At 37.2% G+C, this 25117-nt stretch overlaps 1 protein-coding gene across 4 annotated transcripts in view; it reads right to left on the bottom strand.

Moving 5' to 3' along the window:
• Window positions 1-25117, bottom strand: part of SMG1 (SMG1, nonsense mediated mRNA decay associated PI3K related kinase) — a 155558-nt gene that overhangs the window by 39610 nt on the left and 90831 nt on the right. For all 4 annotated transcript variants that reach the window (XM_023513771.1, XM_003790714.3, XM_023513769.1 and 1 more), the window contains 21 exons: window positions 24838-25107; window positions 22629-22759; window positions 22309-22470; window positions 21752-21870; window positions 21195-21282; window positions 21003-21104; window positions 20368-20508; window positions 19616-19815; window positions 18793-18989; window positions 18471-18635; window positions 17268-17422; window positions 14561-14703; window positions 14210-14411; window positions 10923-11032; window positions 10108-10255; window positions 9575-9734; window positions 8753-8873; window positions 3772-4020; window positions 3151-3435; window positions 1662-1806; window positions 1405-1543 (listed from right to left, as the gene is read on the bottom strand). In XM_023513771.1, coding sequence (XP_023369539.1) covers window positions 1405-1543; window positions 1662-1806; window positions 3151-3435; window positions 3772-4020; window positions 8753-8873; window positions 9575-9734; window positions 10108-10255; window positions 10923-11032; window positions 14210-14411; window positions 14561-14703; window positions 17268-17422; window positions 18471-18635; window positions 18793-18989; window positions 19616-19815; window positions 20368-20508; window positions 21003-21104; window positions 21195-21282; window positions 21752-21870; window positions 22309-22470; window positions 22629-22759; window positions 24838-25107 — 3432 coding nt within the window. The remainder of the gene's footprint in view (window positions 1-1404; window positions 1544-1661; window positions 1807-3150; window positions 3436-3771; window positions 4021-8752; window positions 8874-9574; window positions 9735-10107; window positions 10256-10922; window positions 11033-14209; window positions 14412-14560; window positions 14704-17267; window positions 17423-18470; window positions 18636-18792; window positions 18990-19615; window positions 19816-20367; window positions 20509-21002; window positions 21105-21194; window positions 21283-21751; window positions 21871-22308; window positions 22471-22628; window positions 22760-24837; window positions 25108-25117) is intronic.

Here is a 25117-nt window from a genome sequence, read left to right as displayed (position 1 = left end):
CTAACACAAACTTTGGCAGAGACTTGCAGAGCAGGACCTGAGTTATTTACAGCTTAGCTAACAAGTAAAATCCATGCTTTTTATGACAATAAGTCCTCAACAGTTACTGCCTTCTAAACTTGACAAAATTTTGATGGGGTAGAGAGTAAATCCTACAGAACATCTAGTCCATTGTTTTTAACTCTGGCTATGTATTGGATTCACCCAGTAAACTTACACACACACACACACACACACGCACACACACACACACACACAGACGTCTCATTCAGGGATCAAACACTGGCTTTCTTTTTATTTTTTTTGGAGACAGAGTCTATGTCGCCCTCGGTAGAGTGCCATGGCGTCACAGCTCACAGCAACCTCAAACTCTTGGGCTTAAGCGATTCCCGTGCCTCAGCCTCCCAAGTAGCTGGGACTACAGGTGCCCGCCACAACACACAACACCTGGGTATTTTTTGTTGTTGTTGTCATTGTTGTTTGGCAGGCCCGGGCTGGTTTTGAACTTGTCAAATGCAGTGTACGTGGCTGGCTCCCTAGCTGCTGAGCTATAAGCTGCTGAGCATGCTGGCTTATTTTTTAAAGCTCTCAATCTAGTAAAAAAAAAAACCTAATTTCTAATCAGAAGAGCAATTAAGAGAAATTTAATTTGCCATAAAATGAACTTTTTCTTTTTTTTTTTTAAAGACAGTGGGTCTCACTCTGTCACTCAGGCTGCACTGGAATGCAGTTGCACTATCATAGCTCACTGAGGCCTTGAACTCCTGGGCTCAAGTGATCCCCTTGCCTCAACTATCCAAGTAGGACTACAGGCAGGTGTTATCACACCTGGTTATTTTGTAAAGACAGGGTCTATGCTACCCAAGCTGTCTTGAACTCTTGGCCTCAAGCAATCCTAACAAAGTACAAGGATTACAGGTGTGAGTCAACACTCATCCTCCACCTATTCTCAGTAAAACCCTAGAAAATATCTTAATTTCTCAAAAAATTATGTTCATCTTAAAAATCAAGCTTTCTTTGTGGGTTTGGTGTTTTGTGTGTGTGTGTGTGTGTGTGTGTGTGTATGTGTGTTTTAACTGGGTCTCACTCTGCTACCCAGGCTGGAGTGCAGTAGTACAATCATAGTCCACTGCAGCTTTGAACTCCTGCGCTCCAGCAACCCTCCCCCTTCAGCCTGCCAAGGACGGATGACTACAGGTGGCAAATAGTTTTAAAAAATTTCTTTGGGGTGGCAATGTGGTCTTGCTATGCTGCCCAGGATAAAACTTAAAAGTTCTTATTTGCAACAATTATTGCCTAAGTCCCATTCAATATTTCATCAAGTATATGTGGTCAATTTTCTTAAAATCAGTGAGTTGGAATAGCGATCTTGACACTACCTCCCCCACGCACTGTTTTCCTTGCCTGAATTCCTGCTGGCCGACATACAGCCTGTCCAAGAATACCATATATTCTCTCTTTCTCTTCTTCAGTTATAGTGTCTGGAAGCAGATTCTGAACTTCAGATTTTTCTCTAGGCAGCAGACGAACACCTTCTCCCTGACTACAAAAAATAAACAAGTCTTCAGTATTTTCACTACCAAAACCTTACCATATAAGCAGGCATTCTAAATCAGTATTTTGCAACATTTTAAATAAATTACATATTTTTATGTACATACCTGGCATTGTCAACTACTTTTCTGCCCCACCTATACGCCCAACTAGCCAACGCTGCCCAAGATTTGGCTACTTCAGGTGCCTGTACTGAAGACAGGTGGTACAACTGTCCCAAAATGAAGTCAGGTTCTCCAACTCCAATATGCACTGCCACGATGAAGATAAAAAATAATAAAAGAATTCAACAATGTTACAGGCCAATTAGCATTTCAGAGTTTTATCTGCTAACAATATTATAATACATAATTTGACAAGGCACAAATTTGGATTATCCTTTTCTAAGAGGTTGGTATATTGATATTAATCAGTTGGCTTAGGTTATCTGTGGAATATACCACTGTCTTTCATAATGCTAAGCTTTATAAAAAGGCAAGTATCAGATGAGCTGCAGAATGTCCTGTATTCTGGATTTGGCCTGGCTATTTCCTCACTATGAGTATACCATCTCATTCATCAGAGCTCATGAAGCCAAAGTCCTCATTCCCATGGCAAAGGTGAGAAAATTGCCTGCTATAGTGCATTTGCTAAGGTGAAGACTTATAATGATCATAAGATAGATCCCTTATGAATATCAAGATCTTGTAACATATATATTAGAATTATTTTATGAGAGCAATGTAATTAAAATCTTAGGCTTCAGAACAACACAATGAAGGTATATTCTCTTGTTTCAACAAAGAAGCTAATTATCTCCCAAACGGTAAAAACAGAACAATGGTGCCTACCACAAAAGATATTCAAACACTGAATGAATGAAACAACTACCCTATTTCTCAGGTAACTTTCTGTTCCTAGCACTAATGTCAGAATGGGAAACACCAATCTTCCTATAGATTGGAAGCCTCATTGGGCTTCCTTTTTTTTTTTTTGAGACAGAGTCTCAAGCTATTGCCCTGGATAGAGTGCCATGGCCTCATAGCTCACAGCAACCTCCAACTTGGGCTCAAGCGATTCTCTTGCTTCTGTGTATTTTTAGTAGAGATGGGGGTCTCACTCTTGCTCAGGCTGGTCTCAAACTCATAGGCTCAAGCAATCCACCGGCCCTGGCCTCCCAGAGTGCTAGAATTACAGGCGTGAGCCACCGCGCCCGGCATTGGGCTTCCTTTCAATGCTCTTCCAGTCAAAGTAAACACAAGCTACTAATTTAAAATATAAAATATACAGAGATATAAAATCTCTTACTATCTCTTCTAGTATGCAGTAATAGCTTAGATATCAGAGGCAGAAGCTTCTGATATCACCAGCAAAAACATCGAAGTCCATAAAAGCAACTTGAATCTTGAAGACTGAAGTATGACCTGGAGGTCTGCAGAGCCCAGTGACTTCTAAAGGACCCTGATTCTAGGTATGTTTTAGTTACTCTCAGGTAATGTAATACACTAAATTTCCATAGACATATGTTTTCTATCAGATTATAGCCAGTAACACTATCAACTTTAAAATAAGAGATATAATTTCTAAAATTATTTTAAAGTTAATAAAGAACCTTACCTGTGGATTCACTCTCAATCCGAGGGTACTCTTCTTCCGCTGTATTAACAGATGGCAGTTCTATTAAGGTGAGTATGTTTTTAGACAAAGTAGAAAGCCCTGTGACACTCTGCTGTTGCTGAGCTCTGTAAACCTGTTTCAGCTGTCCTGAAATCTCTTTCCACTCTGCCTGGATCCATTTAGCCAATGTCAGAATTGACTTAGCAACTGCATATTCAGCTTTTGCAGACTTGCAGAAAGATATGGCACAAGAACTCAACATTTCCATTGCGTGTGTTGACTGGCCTATAGAAACAAAAATATCATCACTTAACATCCACAAAAGCAAATGACTGACATAAATTTCAGTGTAAAATAATTTCTTAAAACACGTAAGATTCAGTAATAATCTCTGGAAACATTTCTTACCTATCTAATACATTGTAACAAAATTATTTCTTTTAAAAGCACTGAATTATACAGAGAAGTCAATTACAAAACAACTTAATTTTCAGGACATGAATGTTTTATAACCACTGGAAATAATAAACTTTTCTAGTACTGCCTTCTACCATACACAGTAACATTCATACATGTGATTTTTATTATACTCATGTATTAACCATAATTCATTTTACTAACCTGCCGTATACAGCAATTTGGTTTTTTCAATATCAAGTTCAGGCCCCCATTTTTCATCCACTTGACCTTGAGTTGATAGTTTTTTAAAATGCTGGACTAAATCCTGTGCAGTGGTGGTCTTTCCCAGCTGAACTTCACTGCACTGTGCCAGTAGTCTTGTTGCAAGTGACACATTTCCCCGTTTTCTAGCAAATTTTGCTGCTGTTAAACCTAATTCCATAAGATGGCTCCTAATTGGGACTGTTTGTTCTGAAGAGAAGAAAACATTTCATCAGTCCCTGATTTGTCTACCCCCAACTGCATGGGAACAAGGCCAAAAAAATTCTTCCCCAACCATTTCCCTTCCTCACAAACTCCTGAAACAAAGAACAAAATCCTGATGCCTTGCATTCCACCCTAAGTCCCTAGCAGCTAGCACAGCATTTGGCATAGAACAAACAATAAGTGTTTGTTGAACTAAATGTATACACTGAGGTGGAAAAAATGAAATCATTCACTCTAAGAAATTATCTTTTTAGTTTCTGAATCTTTAGTAAAAATCTGAGGCCAAGGGCAGCTAAGGCTAAACCATGCCCTGTCCTCCTGTAAGCATTCCCCCCGCCCCTTCCTCTCACCATGTATTCTCTCCAGGTTTTCCTCCTACCTTGCTGAAGAATTCCTTTTTAGTCTCCTCTTCCACCACACGTCATTAAAACTGAGGGGCTGGAAGTGGTCCTAGGTTCTCTACTCCCCTCGCTCTGCACACCCTCCCTGGACATTAGCATCTGTTCCTCTGGCTCAAATCACAGCCCAGCTTCCTCAGCAGGTACCTGGCAATCATCTCAGATTTTGCTTTCAGCTCTGATCTCCCATGTGCTCATTTCTGCCCCTACTGCCACCCCCAGTTGCCCTCTTCTAATCCATTCTCTAACTTGCAACTAAATTGATATTACACAAAGGTAAATCTGAATATTTGACCTCTTTGCTTAAAATCTTCTGCTGGTTCCTGCTGATCTCAATCTTATCCAGCTCTATCTATTACTACAATCCCTTAAGCAAACCGAATACTTTTTTTTTTTGTTTTGTTTTGTTTTTTGAGACAGAGTCTCAAGCTATCACCCTGGGTAGAATGCCGTGGCATCACGGCTCACAGCAACCTCCAACTCCTGGGCTCAAGTGAGTCTCCTGCCTCCACCTCCCAAGTAGCTGGGACCACAGGCGCCCGCCACAACGCCTGGCTATTTTTTGGTTGCAGCCATCATTGTTGTTTGGCAGGCCCAGGCTGGATTCAAACCTGCCACCTTAGGTATATGTGGCTGGCACCTTAGCCACTTGGCAATCTTTCCTTATTCCTCTGGCCTTCACATGTGATCTTTTTTTCTAACTAAACCAGCCTTCTTTCTCAACTTCATACTTCTCAAGTCTTAGCTTAAATGTTACCTCCTTCCCAAGTCCTTTTCTGATTCCTTGGATTAAATCAGGTGCCCTTGTCATATGTTTTCTTTAGTACCATGCACGTACAGAATAGTATTAATTCAGCTTACAACAGTACTGTTCCTTATGTAATTCCAGTTTTCCCTGCCAGAGTCTAGAATCCCCTTGTCCCAGAAATGCAGGAAATAGGCTTGCCTTGCTTACCACTGTGTCCCAACATCAAGCACAGTGCCTGGCACAAAGCATACTTGACAGGCTTGTCTTATTCACCACTGTATCCCAACATCAAGCACAGTGCCCGACACAAAGCACTATGATGAACACTTGTTGAATAAAGAAAAACAAGAGGCAAGAAGTTCTGCCTCTGAACTTAACAGGTGGGTTTCTAACTTTTTCTTCCCAGTTTTAAAATGTGTTTGATATGAGATGAATTAGAAAGGAGATGACGGTACTTGCAAAACTGGTACTATATGACGCTCTGTGGTAGGGCTTTTATATACCTAGTCTCATCTGGTAAAATACTTGCAAAAATCTCAAAAATGCTATAATTCCCATATAAATGAAATGGAAAGCAATTTAGAAGTGTAATGACTTCCCCTAAGGTCACACAATTTGAAAATACTGACCCAGGTATAGCGGCTCATGGCCATAATCCTAACACTCTGGGAGGCCAAGTCAGGTAGACTGCCTAAGCTCAGGAGTTCGAGACCAGCCTGAGTTAGAACAAGACCCCATCTCTAAAAGACGGCCAGGCAGTGTGGGCACCTGTAGTCCCACTCCCAGCTACTCAGGAGGCTGAGGGAAGTGGGTTGCATGAACCCAACAGTTTCAGGTTGGTGTGAGCTATCACAACATGGCACTTTATCAAGGGTGCCAAATAAAACTCTATCTCAAAAAAAAGAAAGAAAGAAAAAGAGTACCCCATGATTGCATTAATGTACACAACTATGATTTAATAATAATAATAATAATAAACCCAAAGGGGGGCTGCAGGTATCCCTCTGATACAATGGGGGGAGGGGGGAGAAAGAAAGAAAAAGAAAAGGAAAAAGAGGAAAAAAAGAAAACACTGGGCCAATACCCCAACCCCAGGTCTGTCTAGCAGTAAGGAGACAGATTAGTCATAATTGCAAGTCATCACCCTGCAGTACAAGTCCTTATCCTGGTAGCTGGCTTCCTTGACACTGAATACTGGCATTCACTCAGTAACACCAGCTACATTTTCAACTAAAATTCCATAGCATTCTGGCAACTTTTCTGTCTTAAGAGTAATAAAGTAAACTGCTAGCATCCCTTTAACATGACAAACATTTCTTTCTTTCTTTTTTTTTTTTGAGACAGAGCCTCAAGCTGTCCCCCTGGGTAGAATGCAGTGACATCACAGCTCACGGCAGCCTCGAACTCCTGGGCTCAAGGGAATCTCCTGCCTCTGCCTCCCAAGTAGCTGGGACCACAGGCACCCACCACAACGCCTGGCTTTTTTTTTTTTGGGTTGCAGCTATCGTTGTTTGGCTAGCCCGAGTTGGATTCAAACCCACCACCTTAGGTGTATGTGGCTGGCGCCTTAGCCACTTGAGCCACAGGCACTGAGCCCAAACATTTCATTCTTTAAAGACATATAAAAGGGGATGCAGGGAAGGACAAAAACCAACCTAACAGGTTCAATGAATACCATTCAAGTGATAGGCACACTTGTAGCCATGACTCAAGCATTACAAGAGCTATTCATGCAACAAAACATTTGTCCCCCTTAACATTTTGAATTTTTTAAAAAAGTAAAACCTTTTAAAAAATAAAAAACATGACAGTGCCTGTAGCTCAGTGGGTAGGGCACTGGCCACATACATCCAGGCTGGTGGGTTCGAACCCAGCCTAGGCTAGCTAAACAACAATGACAACTGCCAAAAAAAAAAAAAAAAAGATAGCCGCGTGTTGTGGCAGGTGCCTGTAGTCCCAGCTTCCTGGGAGGATGAGGCAGGAGAATCACGTAAGCCCAAGAGTTTGAGGCTGCTGTGAGCTATGACACCACAGCACTCTACTGAGGATGACATAGTGAGACTATGTCAAAACAAAAGATAAAATAAAAAACATATAAACATATATACAAATAGTAATTCTCTAGCTATTTATCTGAAGTGTTTAACATGTAACATTCAAAGTACATTCTATGTGAGAAAGAACTTAATGTTCAGAACATAAAGGTAAGTCTTATAACTTCATTATAAAAGAGTAAAAGATTTTTTTTTTGTTAATCTACTGCTATAGGTCATAAAAAAAGGTGAACGATTTAAACAGATATCTGAAAAATAAAATATACAAATGGCCACTATGCAAATGAAAAGATGCCCAAAATCATGAATCAGTAGGAACATGTAAATAAAACCATATGTGATAATACTACACACCCACCCCAGTGATTAAAATTTTAAAATCCAACAAATACCAAGAAAATAGAAAAACTGGAACCTTCGTAAGATGCCAGAAAGAGGCCAGGCAAGGTGACTGACGCCTATAATCCTAGCACTTTGGAAGGCTGAGGCAAGTGAATTGCCTGAGCTCACGAGTTCAAGACCAGTCTGAGCAAAATTAAGACCCCATCTCTACCTAAAACAGAAAAACTCAGGGAAAAGGATCACTTTAGCCCAAGAGATGGAGGTTGCTGTGAGCTATGACACCACAGCATTCTACCCAGGGTGACAGCTTGAGATTCTGTCTCAAAAAATAAAATAAAATTTTAAAAAATAAAAAGATGCCAGAAAGAATTTTAAACATACAACTTCATAAGAAACTGCCAAACTATTTAAGCCATGTGATCAAACAATTTTATGATTAGGTATTTACTCAAGAGAAACACAGGCTGGGCGTGGTGGCTCACACCTATAATCCTAGCATTCTGAGAAGCCAAGGCAGATGGACTACTTCAGCTCAGGAGTTCAAAACCAGCCTGAGCAAGAGTGATATCCCATCTCTACTAAAAATAGAAAAACTAGCCAGGCATGGTACAGTATGTCTATAGTCCCACCTAGCTACTCGGGAGGCTGAGCAAGGGGATGACTTGAGCCCAAAGAGTATGAAGCTGCTGTGAGCTAGGCTGACATCATAGCACTCTACCCAGGGCTACAGAGTAAGGCTTTATACTTACCAGCCCAATTTGAAAAAAACCTAAATATCTATCAAAAGATGAAAAGAGAAACAAACTGTGGTACATACATACAATAAAATGAAGTATATTTCTGATACATGCAATGTGGGTAGAACTTAAAAATATCATGCTGAGCAAGAGAAGCCAGACACAAGAACTTATTATAGGATTCCATTTGTATGAAGCTTTAGTAAAGACACGTCTAAACTATAGAAATAGAATGTAAATTAGTAATTGCCTGGGATGGGGGCAAAAGAAAAGACCAGAAGAGAACCTTCTAGGGTGAGATATATTAATCTTGATTTTATAACTTGATTATATTGGCAGTTACACAAGACATGTTATAACTCACTGAACTATGCACTTAAAATGTGTAATTTATAATATGTCTCAATAAAGATAACTTTTAAAAATAAAAGTACTTACCTTTAATTTTCTCCAACAACTGATTTTGGTACATAGTATATCTTAATGCCTGCATCCATGGCCTCACATCGTGCTGTTTACATGAACGTAAAGCTTCACTGAAGAGTGGAATTAGACAGTCCTGCCAGAGAAAAATCAAGATCACTTAATGTAAAACAGGATCTTTATGTGCTTGTAGACACGCTGCTACAAAATAAGATCTTTCTTCTACAGTACAGTTTTACTAACTCCAACACAGACTGGCTACTTCAGATCTATTCCAGATCTATTCCCTTCCATCATTTATCTCCTAATCACAAGAGACAAACAACTCTAAGAGAAAACCTTTCTTTGGGGGAAAAACAAATTTTTCAAAATATTAAGTCCAAATTAACAGCAATAAAGCACACCATTAAAAAATATCGTATTTACTATAAAGCAGAAACTAAACTGCAGACAAACACGTATTAAAATTCCTTTGAGGAGGTCCCATCTTTAGCTGAACTTTACCATACTTGGGAAGAGGAGCAGGTGTCTCTGAGACAAATTTAAAATTTACATAATATGCCTGAAGAGAAAATATAAATACACCACCCCTCTACTCCAAAAGAAAAAGGAAAAGAAAAAAGAAGCAATTAGCCATCTCTGAAGATTATTTTAGGTTCTTCCATGTACTCAACATACTTCTCTCAAATCAAGTATGAGAATACCATTTCAGATTTCTGGATTTACTAGCTTGTACTACAAATGGTATTTTTAAAACTCAAAAAATAAGGTCTTCATTCTATAATAATGATATTAATATTCATCAGACTATGCTCATGAAAATACACATATACACACCTCTGTTGAAAGTCTGTTAGAAACTGTGTTCTCCAAGGCAGATGAGCAATACAGCTGTAAGGTGCTTAGAACAGGTAAGGACTGCGAAACTGTTAAAGTAGAAAGTCTCAGTGGTCCAATCGCTATGCGGGATGTCTGCTTCAAGTATTTTACCACGTTTCTAAAACAAAACATTAACTGTCAACTAGTTAATGAAATTTTACAACTTCTAACCACTAAACGAATAAAACAGCTGATAAGAAGCTACCATACTCGCATGCAAAGGTGGGGAAAGCAAGAGGAACAGCCAGCTCTGTAGTAAAATGATATAATCAAGCAAAGACAATTTGATATCAGGGACTTTTACATTTTATTTTCAATTTCAATCTATGTTGGGAAGTGGCATTCACATATCATATGGCTTCTACAATTCAAATGAAACTATTAACACTATTAGCACAATCTAGTAACTGTCTCCTTCCAACCCATTCACCCCATGTCACTTTTTGTATGATATACGTAATGTATATTTACCTCCTTAAGATTAAACTTACTCAGTTATAGATTGCCACTTCTGATCTTGTTCTATGTGGTTTAAAGCAGTTGCCAAACAAACAGAACTTCTCAATAACTGAACTTCAATGGATTTCTGAAGTTCCCTTGGATCTGGACTTAACATGTTAGGAAGCAGTTTTTTCATATCTATAGAAGTTAAATAAATTCCATTAAGTTAATTAGCTTTTATTGTATGGCTAGTGATATTTTGATAAATATTTGACAATGAATACCAATACCTCTTTTCATATTTAAGTTCAGCAGCTAAACATTATAATTACGGATTTCTTATAGCTATATAGGAATCATTACCTCATATAAAATCATTATACCTCAGGCCCCTAAAAATCAGTTGCCTTCAATGTATCAAAAATCAGGATAACAACCTACTATGTAAAGAGGCAAATCAAGACCTTATCAAATCTTACTGTATCTAGCAAATCAATGCTTACATAATATTCATAAAACTTTATTGTAACATGTTCTGCTTGTGATAACTTAATGAGCCACATCAAGATGAAAATCAAGAAAAATATTTAAATACTACTTCATACTTTTTAAAACAAAATGGCTAGAAAAAAAGCATTAATGAAGGCTTTTTTTAAAGTTTGCTTAATCTTAAACTAATTTTCATTTGCCAAATCAAACATAAATAGAACAGCCCTAAATTTATTGTTTCACATGGGACTCTATCTCCCAAATAAACATAAAACGCCTTCCTGACTTTCCAGTTAAATATACAGCATACCAAGCCAAACATTTTGAGAAATTTATCCACAAAAATAATTAATTTTAAAAGTACTTTTTCAAATACCTATTTTTTCTTTTGATCCTCCAGCAAGTAGATTGATATTTTCTCCTGGTAATAATTCTAACTGCTCAGTACATTCAACAAATTCCCCAGACTCAAAACTGCTTAGTGATCTGTAATGAAAATATTGGTTAGCTTATATTACATCCTCTCCAGCCTGTGGAACCATGCAAAAAAAAAAACCAGAACACATTCCAGAAAGACAGCAGGGTACATAGCATTCTTCTGAAGAAATACCTTCCATAAGTATGCCACCATTTTTGTTTTCATGTTGAAAATGTGACTACCAATTTCATTAGCACTGAAATTGGAGTGGCAAACAAGAAAGTCACAGCTACAGACCACTGACTGTGCTTACTCAGCCTTCCATGTCTCTTTCCTCTTTTTATGTCTTGCAGCCTGTTAACCTCCAAAGCTGGCCTACATAATGACAGTAAACCTCTCGAGGGCAACTTCCACACCCAGTTCTCTCTCAGCTGCTGTTGAGCTCCCTGCAAGACTCCTCTCTACAACATGAGTCCCTGTGGGTCTCCTCCTATCCCAATCCAATATTTTAGTCCTTCCTATTTTCACTGCTGGCATTCCTGTCTCCCTTTTTCATATGTTTCTCTTCTCTCAAAGAACTCTTACTTTCCAATCCCTTACTTTATCTGAAAAATGACAATACCTCTGAAACTATTCCCTATTGTCCTAGGGAATAGGACAATCAAAGCCAGGATGAGAGGCCTCATCCTCACAGCTCACACTGCTACTTCCAGACCCCTCACTCTCCCCATTTCTACCATGACTGTTCTCCAAGTAGAAAAAAAGACTTACATTTTTCACTTTCTTTTCCATCTCTGCCTGTTCATCTCACCATATCACTTCCCTGACATCTCAGCCTCAAGCCAGCACTGTACAACACTGACTTACTCTGCACCTGCTTCTACCTACATCAATACAAACACCAGCTTGTCAGAGGAGCCTTCATTACTAGACACTGATGAACTGCTGAGTTTTGGTGACCAACACACTTATCACTCCTACCACTAAAGGGTCTTTAGTTATCACCAATGGTAGGTTCCCTTTTCCCACTATGCTCTTCAATGTCCTATACTTTATCTAAAGACTGACTTCTCAGGGGAAAACAAAAAGGCTTTAATTTCCCCTACCCTTATCCCTAATCCACCATACACTCCCCAAACTATATTCAACATTTTTTTTTCCTATACCCAACTTTAACTGCTCTTCTTGATGCAGAGAAAAGGTGAGATCTGATTAATCCATTCATTACTATTCTACTGTTTTGTTTGTTTGAGACAGAGTCTCACTCTGCTGCAAGTCAGCCTCGCTCACAGTAACCTCAAACTCCCAGGCTCAAGTGATCCTCCTGCTTCAGCCTCCCAAGTAGCCGGGACTATAGGCACTCACCACAATGTCTGATTAATCTTTTGTTTTTTACCTTTTAATACAGATGGGGTCTCCCTCTTACTCAGGGCTAGTCTCGAACTCCTGGGCTCAAGCAATCCTCCTGCCTCATCACCCCCCCCAACCCCACAGGCTAGGATTACAGATTTGAGCCACTGCGCCCAGCCTCTACTGTTTTTTCAACCTCTGCTTTCTAGTAGCTCTTTCTCCTTGTCCTAAAAGGATACTTAATCTCTGATACTTAAAATAAACACATAATATATCCTTCTACTTCCTCTCCTTGGCTTTAAGAAAAACTCACTGACCAAATAACTTACCTGCAGCTTTTCATTTTCAAATTTCTCTACTATTCGATTATTATTCAACCTGGCTTCAATCTCTTTATCTTTCTACAAAACTCTTCTTCCTTATAGTCCCTGGAGCATCTGACAAGGCTGACTGGTCCCATCTGGATCTCCCACATCTAAGACACCTCCTTCCTCCATGTCCTTGTGTTTTCTTCAGTGGCTTTCTCTGCCATCCCTTCACAAAATACTAAAAAGGATTCTGATCTTGGCCTTCTTTCTTTTTCACTCACTATTCTCCAGAGGCTTATCTCTGTTTGGTAGCTTATGAAGGCTCTAGTGTAGAGAGGGAAAAGGAAAGGTGACCTTTATTTATCACCTATATACTAATGATGCCCAAATAGCTTAGACTTTCTCCTTAATTCCAAATCCAGTTCTTAACTGCTTACCCAACAATCTCATCTGTATACCTCATCTGCATCTTAAACATGCCTTTGTGTCCTGTGTATGGTTTTTTACCCCCACCTCCAATCTCTTCAGCACACAAAAGAGTGAAACACCAAGTCAGGTCACAACACAACTCTGTTCAAATCCCACCTGAAACTGCCTATCTTATTAGGAGTAAACAAATTCCTTTTCTCAGTTCCCAGCTACTTTCTGCCCTTATCTCCTATTATTCAGGCTGCTCCAATCACAATGGCCTCCCAGCCATTTCTAGAAGCTCATCATTCCCACATCAGCTCTGTTCCCTCCAGTCTGTGCCCATATAGGATCCTCAGGGACATTCTCTGTCCTAGTGTCTTTCTCCCATTAGGAAGTCAGCTTTAACTATACCCGCTTCTTTAAGGCACAGAAAAGGTGAAGTATTATTAACCTATCAATGTTCTATATCCTACTTCTTCAGTTTTGCTTTAAAAAGTTAGAATTTTTGTCTGTTTTATGTACTGCTATGTTCCACTGCCTGGCACAAAGTATGGGCTCAATTAAGAAATCACAGGTTAACCCATTTAGCAGCACAAGGCAAGGATATCATATAAAGTCTAATGATCTTTATTTTCCCAGCCAAGTGCCTGGGTTACAGTGAGTACTCAAATTTGAACTATGGGATTAATAAATGTGCAAAGGAATGAGAAGAAGAAATGAGACAGAAGATTTTAATCAGCAAATGCTCACAAACCTTGCAACATATGTCTTTAATATATTCAAATCTAATTTAGAAACAAAGACATAAAACATACTTTATAAAATAGTAATAAGTTTCTCTTCATATTCATTTTCGTATAATTTTCAAGCTATATCTACATTTTTTCACTCTGTCCACCTTGAAGAGTGAGCTTGTATCTAGGTTTTAGAACAGTAGGTTCTAAGAGTCGTATCAAGTGACTGTTAAGCAGCTATGAGTCTGTTTGCCTATTACACAAATATCTCTTCACCTCTAATGTTGGTTTCTTGTCGTCATTTCTATAAGGTATACAATTTTGTATTCATGCATATGACCACTTTTAATATTTTTCTTCCATATAAGACTTTGTAGTTACTAAAAATTTGTTTGAATTGGATTAAGTATTATAATCTATAATTGGAAAAAGAAAGCCTTACTTTATATAGTTGAAATCGGCTTTTAGGTTGAGAGAAGTAGAACTGGTACTCTTTTTCAAGTCATGGATAGCATTCTGCCAGTCCTGTACAGCAGCCCAATCGGCAATTGAGATGTAGCACTCACATGCTTTATTTCCTAAGTAATTTATAACCTCAGGAGAAGAATCAGTTGGTTTGGACAGCACAGTTTTCCTGGAATCACCTAAGTGAAAGTATTTTATGAAGTAAGAGAGAGATTCAGAGCAATTATACATATTTCAAAGAAGGTACAAACCTAAAGTAAGATCACTGCTATCAAATAATATTTGACTATTATTTCTCTTTTGCTTCATTTAAATACAGAATGCTTACCATTCAGAGAATGCTTGGGACTGGCACTGTTACGCCCAGCATTGGCCAACGTAAGCACAGACTTGTCAAAGCTGGAGATGCAGCAATCAACACCTGTCATGGCACACAGGTGCTCCTGGTACTCCACAGAGGCCTTTTCAAACCTTAAATGCAAATTGAAGCAGTCTTATTTTAAAAACATGTATCTCATTTTCCAAAAAATAGCAAAAGAATGGATTACTGAATAAATTAAGCTAAGACAATGAGTTAACTTTTGGGCAAGAGAGTAGTAAGTTAGATCTCTTTACAACAAATGAAACTAAATTCAAAGGCAGTAGAAAATAACTAGTGGAAAACAGTTATAAGTAAATGATGTCAATATACGGGAAAGCTATATTGAAGGATAAATGCAAGAATCTACAACATAACAGATCTAACATGCATAATAAAGACGCTTCTGGGTGTCCAAATACAACAAATTTTAAGAAATTAGATAATATCATTAACTTTAGTATATAAGAAAATCTCACAAATTAATGAAGAAAAAAAAGAGAGGCCATGAAGATATAACCCACATTATGAAAAGTCAGAAATGGTTCCTATGTGGGGAAAGTTCCATGTCATTAATAAAGAAATGTAAGCTATAGCTACTTTCACTGGGAATAGTGGCAGGGTTCTTATTTCTCAGTAACCCAGAGTATTCACAAAGGTGAAGGGAAGGGATGTACTCTCTTATTAGGGATATAAATTGGAACCATCTTTTCTTTAAGGTAACTTAGCAACAGAATTTATCATAAGCTTTACTTATGGTCTATATAGCCCTTCTTCTAGTAAACAGATCTGTACACATAGATTCAAAAAAAGTAATCAGAAATAGAAGGAAAGTCCCATGGTGCATTAAGATTAGTAAGGAGATTCTAACACTTTGGGAGGCTGAATAGGAGGATCCCTTGAGGCCAGGAGTTCGAGACAAGCCTAAGCAACATAGCAAGACTCCATTTCTAAAAAATATGTAAAAATTAAAAAAGTAGGCAGAACTGGTAATGCACACTTGTAGTGGCAGTTTGAACCCAGGAAATGGAGGTTGCAGTGAGCTGTGATGGCAACACTGCACTACAGCCTGGGGGAAAAAAATGAAGCCTTGTCTCAATGCAAACAGATATTGGGGGTGGGGTGGGGGAAAGGAATGAGTAAAAACCTTTTAATGCCAAATTAATGACCAACAATAAAGAGTATTAAATTATGGTACACTCACAAATACAACACAAAATCACGTCACAGAGTATTTAACATGGCAAAATATTTTTTAAGTGGTATTGAAAGGAAAAGCAAGCCATAAAACCATGTGTCTATAATATGCTGCTGTTTCCGTAAAAAGTGGGAGAAAAACTGTCTGAAAAAGAAAGAACTAGGCTTGGAGCCCATAGCACAATGGTTATGGAGCCAGCCACATGCACCGAGGCTGGCAGGTTTGAACCTGCCCCTGGCCTGCTAAACAATAATGACAACTGCAACAAAAAAATAGCCAGGCATTGTGGTAGGTGCCTATAATCCCAGCTACTCGGGAGGCTGAGGCAAGAGAATAATTTAAGCCTGAGAATTTCACGAGAATAATTTAAGCCCAAGAGTTTCACAGCACTCTACCCAAGGTGACATAGTGAGACTCTCTCAAAAAAAAAAAAAGAAAAAGAAAAAAAAGAGAACTACAAATGAGTATACACCAAAACTAATGATTACCATGAAATGGAAGCATAAGCAAATCTCTATTTTCCTAAATTTTCAAGATTTGGTTAAACTAACATAAACATATTTGACTAAACAGACAATTAGGATACACACTACTTTACCTAGAGGAATTAAATGAGTTTGGACATAGAGTTCACAGGACTAATGAGCAAATAGTGTAATTTGTACCAGAGGCTGATATAGAAGGTTCTCAATTAAAGATCAAGCTCAAAGGTATTTATGAAACAAGTAATTGACAAGTTTTGTTTTATGGAATGATTTCCTATTAATTCCTGCTGCTAATAAAAGAACAGATTAAAGATGCTTTCCAGTAAAGTGATTTATAGAAAGCTTCAATTGTTAAAACTGAACAAAGCTATTTCAAACATTTAATTACAGCGTTAGCCAGTAATACAAAAGATTTAATTTTTTACTTTTTAATCAATTTTTTTATTAAATCATAGCTGTGTACATTAATGCAATCATGGGGTACAGTGTGGTGTTTTCATATACATTTTGAAATACTCTCATCAAACTGGTTAACGTAGCCTTCATGTCATTTTCTTAGTTATTGAGTTAAGACATTCATACTCTGCTTTTAGAAAGATTCACTTGTACCCTTGTAGGATAAACCATAGAGGTGACCCCACCAATCACCCTCCTTCCCCCCATTCACCCCCCATACACCTTCCCATATTCTAAGGCTATAATTAGGTTATAACATTCCTATGAAAGCTATGAATTAGTTTCAAAGTAGGGCTGTATACATTGGATACTTTTTCTTCCATTCTTTTTTTTTTTTTACTATTGAATGGTAACTATGTACATTAATGCACTTCTAGGAGTACAGTGTGGTTTTTCTTCCATTCTTGAGATACTCTGCTAAGAAGAACATTTTCCAGTTCCATCCATGTAAACATGAAGGAGGCAAAGTCTCCATCTTTAATACAAAGGATTTAAACAAAAAGTAATCCTATCATCCCTTTTATTCCTTCCAACTTACCTCCCTTCAGCCTGATGGGCCACTGAGTTAATCCAGAGAAGATTTTTTCCAACAACAGAAGATGACCAAACAGCAATTCCCTGTATAGCTTCAGGACAATGAAGTTCACACAATGCTTCCACCACCATCATAATGGTTACTTCCAAATCATTTCCCTGAAAATGGCATTCAGAAAAATTAATCACAGACCCTTAATACTATGAAAATCCAAATCTCTACTAAATTTACAACTACTAATCACAGTCTAAGCCTATTTAAAGTCAAATGTATATAACAATTATTTTCACATTAGTTAGCTTAGAATTTTTTAAATGTTATATATAAAGTAACACTCACAAAAGGTAACAAACAGTACCTTAGCAGAACATAGGTATACATCTGTACCCCTGCCAAAATTAACCTAATATGTAATCTGTAGCCACTATGGGAATAATACATTATTTCATGTGTTATTAAAAGAAAGTAAAAAATTTTAAATATAAACAAACATGTAAAAAAGAATGATTTACTTCATTCTTTGAATGTTGGTTATTGGCATTACCTTAATCAGTAAATACTTTGCTACTTTTAGATTCCATTCATTTTTTATAAGCCCACTTACAAATCAGAAATTATTCAAGCACTTTTCCATGCATTAAAATAATTATTTCTCCTACAAACAAATTCCTTAAAATTAATTAATTTTTTTTTTTTTTTGAGACAGAGTCTCACTATGTTGCTCTCAGTAGAGTGCCACCATGGAATCACACCTCACAGCAACCTCAAACTCTTGGGCTCAAGCAATTCTCTTGCCTCAGCCTCCCAAGTAGCTGGGACTGCAGGCACCCACCAAAACGCCTGGCTTTTTTTTTTGGTTGCAGTTCTCATTGTTGTTTAGCAGGTCCAGGCTGGGTTCCAACCTGCCAGCCCTAGTGTATGTGGCCGGCGCCCTAACCACTGACTTACAGGTGCTGAGCCCTTAAAATTACTTGTACAGGTCCAACCTTTAAACATAAAAAATACTATTTTTTAACATGTTCTACATACAAAACATAAATAGGTGACTTCAGCAGTTGTTGCTTTTACAAAACATAGGATCAAAAGGTTGGAAATGAATCAAACTTTTAACTTATTCTATCCACAGAGTAAATCATAGCAAAAGAATTAAACCCATGTTTTTCTAATTAACAGATTTTTTTTTTTAACTTAAACACACCACTCTACCTGAGATAGGTTAGTTGTCTTCATCTCTGTAAGTAAGTCAAAGCCATGTCTCACGGTCACTGCAGGCTGGCCTGCTAACAAGCCAACCCTCATAATGGAGAGTCTGATCCGGGTCAGCCAGTCTTGACAAGTTTGGCGATTGGTATAGAAAAAAGTCCTGATGACCTTTAGGATAAAGGGAAAGAAGAGCTCAGGATTGGTTCAAATTATAGCAATAGACATGTCATACACACATAAAGTCTACTGTGATTTCACCTCTGCACATACTGCCTGGTTTGATCCTAAAATTGATACACAGTAACACTATCCTACTGAAACCAACCTTGGGAGGTGATGTTAAGGCATTAGCACATCCTTCATATGCATTATACATTAGTTTCTCTAAATTTTCCAGATACTGTAGAAGAAGAACAAGTCTAAGTTGGTTGCTGCTGTGTCCTTCATCATTGTCTGCAGTTGTCCACTGACTAACATCTTGATCAGGGTTTAATGTGTGAGCTGCAAGACTCCTAATGATACCTGAAAGTAAAGACAACATTCTAAATTTTTAAATAATCTTTAAACATCAAGCATCCACTGTTTATCCATCATTTAAAAATAAAAAAATCCCAACACAAAAGAACTTTCATTTCAATGGGGAATGAAAGTGCTTTCTCCACACAAATCTCCTATTTTTGAACAAATATAATCAACCATAATGCCAATACAATTATTCAAAAAAAGCTTATTCTGGCTCGGCGCCTGTGGCTCAAGCGGCTAAGGCGCCAGCCACATACACCTAAGGTAGTGTGTTCAAATCCAGCCCGGGCCTGCCAAACAACAATGATGGCTGCAACCAAAAAATAGCCAGGCATTGTAGCAGGCGCCTGTGGTCCCAGCTACTTGGGAGGCTGAGGCAGGAGACTCGCTTGAGCCCAGGAGTTGGAGATTCCTGTGAGCTGTGATGCCACAGCACTTTGCCCAGGGGGACAGCTTGAGGCTCTGTCTCAAAAAAAAAGCTTATTCTAATCCTCATATTTGAAAATTACTGATTTTTTTTAAAGTCATACAGTCTCAAATCTTTGGATCTGAAATCCCTTATTTCTTAATAGGGCTTTGAAAGCATTTACATTACAAAATTTGAAAAAGCACAAAGAGTCTTTTACCTTCAATTGTCTGGAAGGTGTCTTGAGCTCTGCCCAGTGGGGTTCTCAATTTAGAAAGGACAGTAAATTGCGCTGCTTCCCAAATAGCCCACTGCCAGAGGACAGCATCTGTCTTTAGAAGATTGCGAGGAATTGTTGATTGGTCACGCTTATCCAGTCTCTGGCAGCTATAGAACAATCTTTCTAACCAATTGTCCTTCCTGGGAAAAGTAGTTTCGTATTAAATGGAAAATGACAACTTCGTTTTAATAATTTTTTAAAAACTGCATGGGAAATGCGAGTAAGGGACTATAATTTTTCCTACTCCAAAATGCAAAACATATGAAATTAAGAAACATCACATTTCAACCTCTGATTCTGGAGTCTTTTACAGTTAAAACAGAATGGTATATAGGTATGGATGACAAATTAGGGTAAACACCTCATGACAATTTAACTATCAAGATAAAACCCATTCAAGACAACTAAGCATCTTTAGAATATTAACACCACTACCCCCACCCCAAAGTGTCAAGGACATCACATCAGTGAAGAGTCAACCGCATTTCATTACTCAAATTCAAAGCCCATTTTTGTTTCCCTAGATGCTATTTTCAAAACCATTTTCCTATTGAAGAAAGTGAAAATGCTAAGAAGAATATTAACTTTCTACTTTGCCACTCTGGACATAATTTCTCCTCAAAACTGGGTATAATGTCAAGATACTTTTAAAGTTATGTTTCCCAAGAGGAATAGTCAAACAAAAGTCTTACCCTGTTCTGTGAGAATTCCCATACAAAATAAAGCTAATAACATCAGAGAAATCTTGTGGGTGGAATGTGTTACTTGGCGCTTTACTCATATGACTTCTTAATGCTAAAGAAATTTCTTGAATTTCTGTGTGATTATTATTGCTGGAGACAAAAAAAAAGCCCTTGTTATGCAAAACGTTTTAGTTAAAAGGTTATTACATATTGTAATGGATTATTAATTGGAAATGGATTATTAATTGGAAATAAAAATACTGAGTTTAAAATGGATCCAGACTATTATTACTACTTCATAATTCTACACTCTTAAAGCTCTCAGATCAACATAATCAAAAACAATAAAAGATTACGATTTAGTTGTTCAAATATCTGAACTATTAAGAAACATATTTTGGAACTATATGAATTATTTTATACTAATTGCTGGGTTTATGAGGCTCATTTTTTTTAAACAATTTATTATTTTCCTCTACATCTGCAAAATTTGATCCTTTGACACCTCTTCAATCACTAAAAAAAAGCACCATACAAAACATGAAATTAATAAACTAATAGGCAATTTGTCTTTTCTTAAACTAGAAGATGACTAAGCAATACGAACATAGCAGGATGTCTTTGCCCCAAGATAACTACTGTACCTTAGGACAACATCTAAAGGAATAGACTTCAGTAGCTTTCCAAATGCTTGTCGGATACGAGTTCCACTATGGACTAGCTGAACACGGCAAACATCAACACACCTATGAAAAAATGAAATAAATCAGATGTGATCACATTTCCATGCTATTAGGGCCAGGGTCAAAAGACACTGACTGATCATTAGCCCTTACCTCTGTAAAAGATCATCTGGCAAGGAAGAGGACAGAGCATGAAGACTACTGCAGGCTTGCAGACAGATATTCATATCTTCAACAAGAGCTATTAACAATGAAAAGATAAGTGACTTTCAGCTTGCCAACAGAAATTATATCCCAATTTGTCATAACTTTCTGAACCCATTTATTTAACGGTGAGTGCCCATAATGAACTGACTAGGAACTATTCTGACGTGGAATCATCACTGAAAGTAATGTGTGGGGAATAAAACATTCAACAAAACGCACTTAAAGTAAATACTGTTCACAAAAATCTTTTTCTGAGGGAAAACTAAAAGTACATGGAATGTATAAAACTTCATCTAAGTTTAAAAATGTAACAATCACTTTAAAAAACTTAATTTTCAAATACTAAGAATGAACAACCATCAAAACTGACTGTTATCTATCATTAATATGGAGATCATACATCTTCAGCTCAGGAAAAGCACTCAGGTGACTACTTTCTCCTATTATCAAATATCTGCTTTAAAGTTGATAAACAAAATAAAAAAAAAAAAAATCAATCTTACTGTTGGCTAATAGGCCTTTGCAAAATTTATGGAAAGATGGAAGAGAAAATAAGGGTGCATATGTTTCAGACTTCTTCATTAAAACAGCCACTTCCAAAGCCCAAGTCATTAACAGTTTCCTAAAATGCAAAATATACAGTTGAATTTACATCTAAAAAGTAATAACGTAAACATTTTAAAACCTAGTCTCTTCCTATACTGGTTCCAAACATCTCAAGCATTAAGAAATAAAATTAGAAACTATAGAAAATACTCTGTCAAAATGTTTGCAGGCCCTTTAAGAAAACCCCCCCACAGTAGCATAAATTATAATAAAGAATATAAAAAAAAATTCTCTAGGGATATACTCTTCTTCAAAATACTGAGGTGAGGTTGAGATTTTTCATGTAATTCTTTTGGGAAAGAACAAGAAAGCCTAGATTAAATCATAAAACCAAATTCTGAAGCGTTTTCCAATGAAGAAGCTACTCTACCTCACTCTAATGCACATTTCTTATTCTCAAATTAATAAGGCAATTAATAGGAACAGTTAATATTATAAAATATCTCTTAGTTACCTCGTATCCTGGTTAAGGTTATCCTTCTTCAGCAATATTCCCAGAAGATTTAGTATTATTGAGAAATGTTTCTTTGTAGCTGTAGTTACAGTACTGATCACAGCTCCATCAAACAAAGAAGGAGAAGAAGAGCTAAGACTACTAGATATAAAGTGGTCATGCCTGAAAGACAAGTATGGATCATCTTTAATCAAAAAAAGGCCAAGCCCAAAAATAAATCAACACATATTTTTAATAAATGAGTACATTAAAAGCTCTTCTTCTTCTTTAAAAATAAAATGCTTTGTGGCTTTTTTCTGAAGGATTTGTAAATCTAGTACCTGGTACAATGAGAATACAATGTGTACAGCACAGCATATTGAATGGCAGGGAAGTGAACAGCCAGGTCATTGTGCACAATCATCAGATTCTTACTCAGAAGTGCAAAGACGGTTGGAGACAGTGCCCACATCTGATGGTACACAAAAGAAAACAAATTTATGGCATCACCAAGATATGTACAAGCATACAAAGAGTGTATCCTTTAAGTTTAGACATTTTCAAAATCAAAATTACATATTTAAATTTGGAAATAATCCAGTACACTAAACCGAGGTCATAAAACACCTTGCGTGGAGACAAGTCAGTTAAAATCTTAGGCTTTGTGCGCCATGCAGCATCTAGTTGCAATAGGGTCACTCTCAACTCTGCCACTATAGTTAAGAAAAAGCCATAGACAAAACATGGGATTGAGAGTAGCTGTGTTCCAACTCTTTGCAAACATAGGTGGCAGTGTGAAGATTTCTCATATACTGCAAATGGCAACGTGCCCTGTCCAACAAAAGGAGGGGGGAAAGGCACACCTGCCACTCTTAAACCTTTTCCATCCTTAGTTTTTGTTTTGTTTTTTTTATCCTTCCTTTCTCCTTTCTACTACTAAGACATTCCATTTCACCTGACTGCCCTATCCACACCACATCTCCTTATTTCCAGAGTATAGGACACAGCGGCCTCCAATCTGTATATAAAGTAAATTCTTCAAAAGTCAAATTTTAGTTCATAAAGAAGGCAAGAGTTTACCAGAGCCCTTCAACATAAGTTATAACTACCAGTGAGGGAAGCAGCAGCTATGGAATGATTTAAGAAGCAATCTGATCAAACAATATGGAGCACATGTAAGTATAAACATTAAATTTTGACTTTTCCATCTTTCTCTCTTAAAAAACTTTATTCCCTAATTATATCACATTACTTTCTACTACAAATAATGTTTTTCAACCCTGCATGGCTCAATAAAAAGGAGAAATATACAAACCATGAGCAATAACTACAAATCAAACACAGGCCACTTCAAATTTCTTTATTGTTTTTCTAAAAGAAAGAATACAGATTGAGTATCCCTTTTATGTAAAATGCTTGGGACCTGAGTGTTTTAGATTTTGTAGGATTGTTTGGATTTTTAGAATATGTACATATACATAATCTTAGGGATGGGAGCCAAGACTAAACATAAAATTCATATATGTTTTATATACATACACCTTATACACATACCCTGGAGGAAATCTGACATATATATGTTTTTTTATTTTATTTTATTTATTTATTTATTTAGAGACAGAGTCTCACTTTGTTGCCCTTGGTAGAACACTGTGGCATCACAGCTCACAGCAACCTCAAACTCTTGGGCTCAAGAATTCCTCTTGCTGTGGCCTCCCCCAGTAGCTGGGACTATAGGCACCCACCACAATGCCCAGCTATTTTTTCTATTTTTAGTAGAGATGGTTCTTGCTCTTATTCAGGCTGGTCTCAAACTCCTGAGCTAAAGTGATGCACCTGCCTCAGCCTTCCAGAGTGCCAGGATTACAAGCGGGAGCCACTGTGCTTGGATGATGAAATTTATCTTGTAACTTTGTACATAAAAGTTTGAACTTCATTTTGATATCAACCCATCATATGAGGTCAGGTATAGAATTTTTCATTGTGGCATAATGGTGAAGCTAAGAAAGTTTCAAATTGTGAGCATTTTTTTTTTTTTGGATTTCAGATTTTCGAATTATAGATGCTCAACCAGTTAAGTATAATATAAATATTCCAAAATCCACAAAAATCTGAAATCCTTCCAGACCCAAGCATTTCTAGTAAGGAATACTCAACCTACATGAATGTAACTAGAGAAAAATAGGTAGTCAACATATGTAAGACCATATTTAAGCCCTAAATTTAGTGGAGAAAAGGAAAAAAAGTACTAGAGGAAGAAGAAAGACTGCATATTAAAAGAATTATACAAATTTAAGCTGTGGAAAATGTTGACAAGTTTTCTATAAGCATGCCAGAGTAAACAAGAGGAAACTCATTAAAAGACATTTACTAGAAATATAATGGCAAGAAAAGATTTCTGCCAATTGTATTTATCCAGTCATACCCTAAATATGGCCATACAGTGATTCTATAGACACGATGACATGATAGTAAGAGAAAAACATAAATATGCAGTAAGAAAAGGCTTAACCATGAAAAAAAACGATGTCATTACAATTAAAGACTCACTCCAATTAATGAGTTTTTGGCATTTCCGATTGTAGTCAGGGCACTGAGGTCAAATATAACTACAAATTTTGCATTATCTACATTGAATACATGATTCTTAAAAGCCTCATGTTTTATTTCAGAACAGGCATCAGGAAGTTGTAGGCTATGTAGCAAGTTGTTTAGGGCACAAGTCATCTCTCCCAAAATTAATTTATAGGCAGTCTCCAAAACAGGAATATTCTTCAGGCTTAGCACTGCTTGATAAACAGCATGGGCTACAGCAACAACCTGAAAAAGA

Source organism: Otolemur garnettii, unplaced genomic scaffold (genome assembly GCF_000181295.1).
Source record: "Otolemur garnettii isolate 467f Iridium unplaced genomic scaffold, OtoGar3 scaffold00044, whole genome shotgun sequence".
In the NCBI taxonomy this organism is placed as follows: Eukaryota; Metazoa; Chordata; class Mammalia; order Primates; family Galagidae; genus Otolemur; species Otolemur garnettii.
The sequence above is the reverse complement of the archived record's forward strand: the minus strand, read 5'-3'. Positions and strand labels throughout refer to the sequence as shown.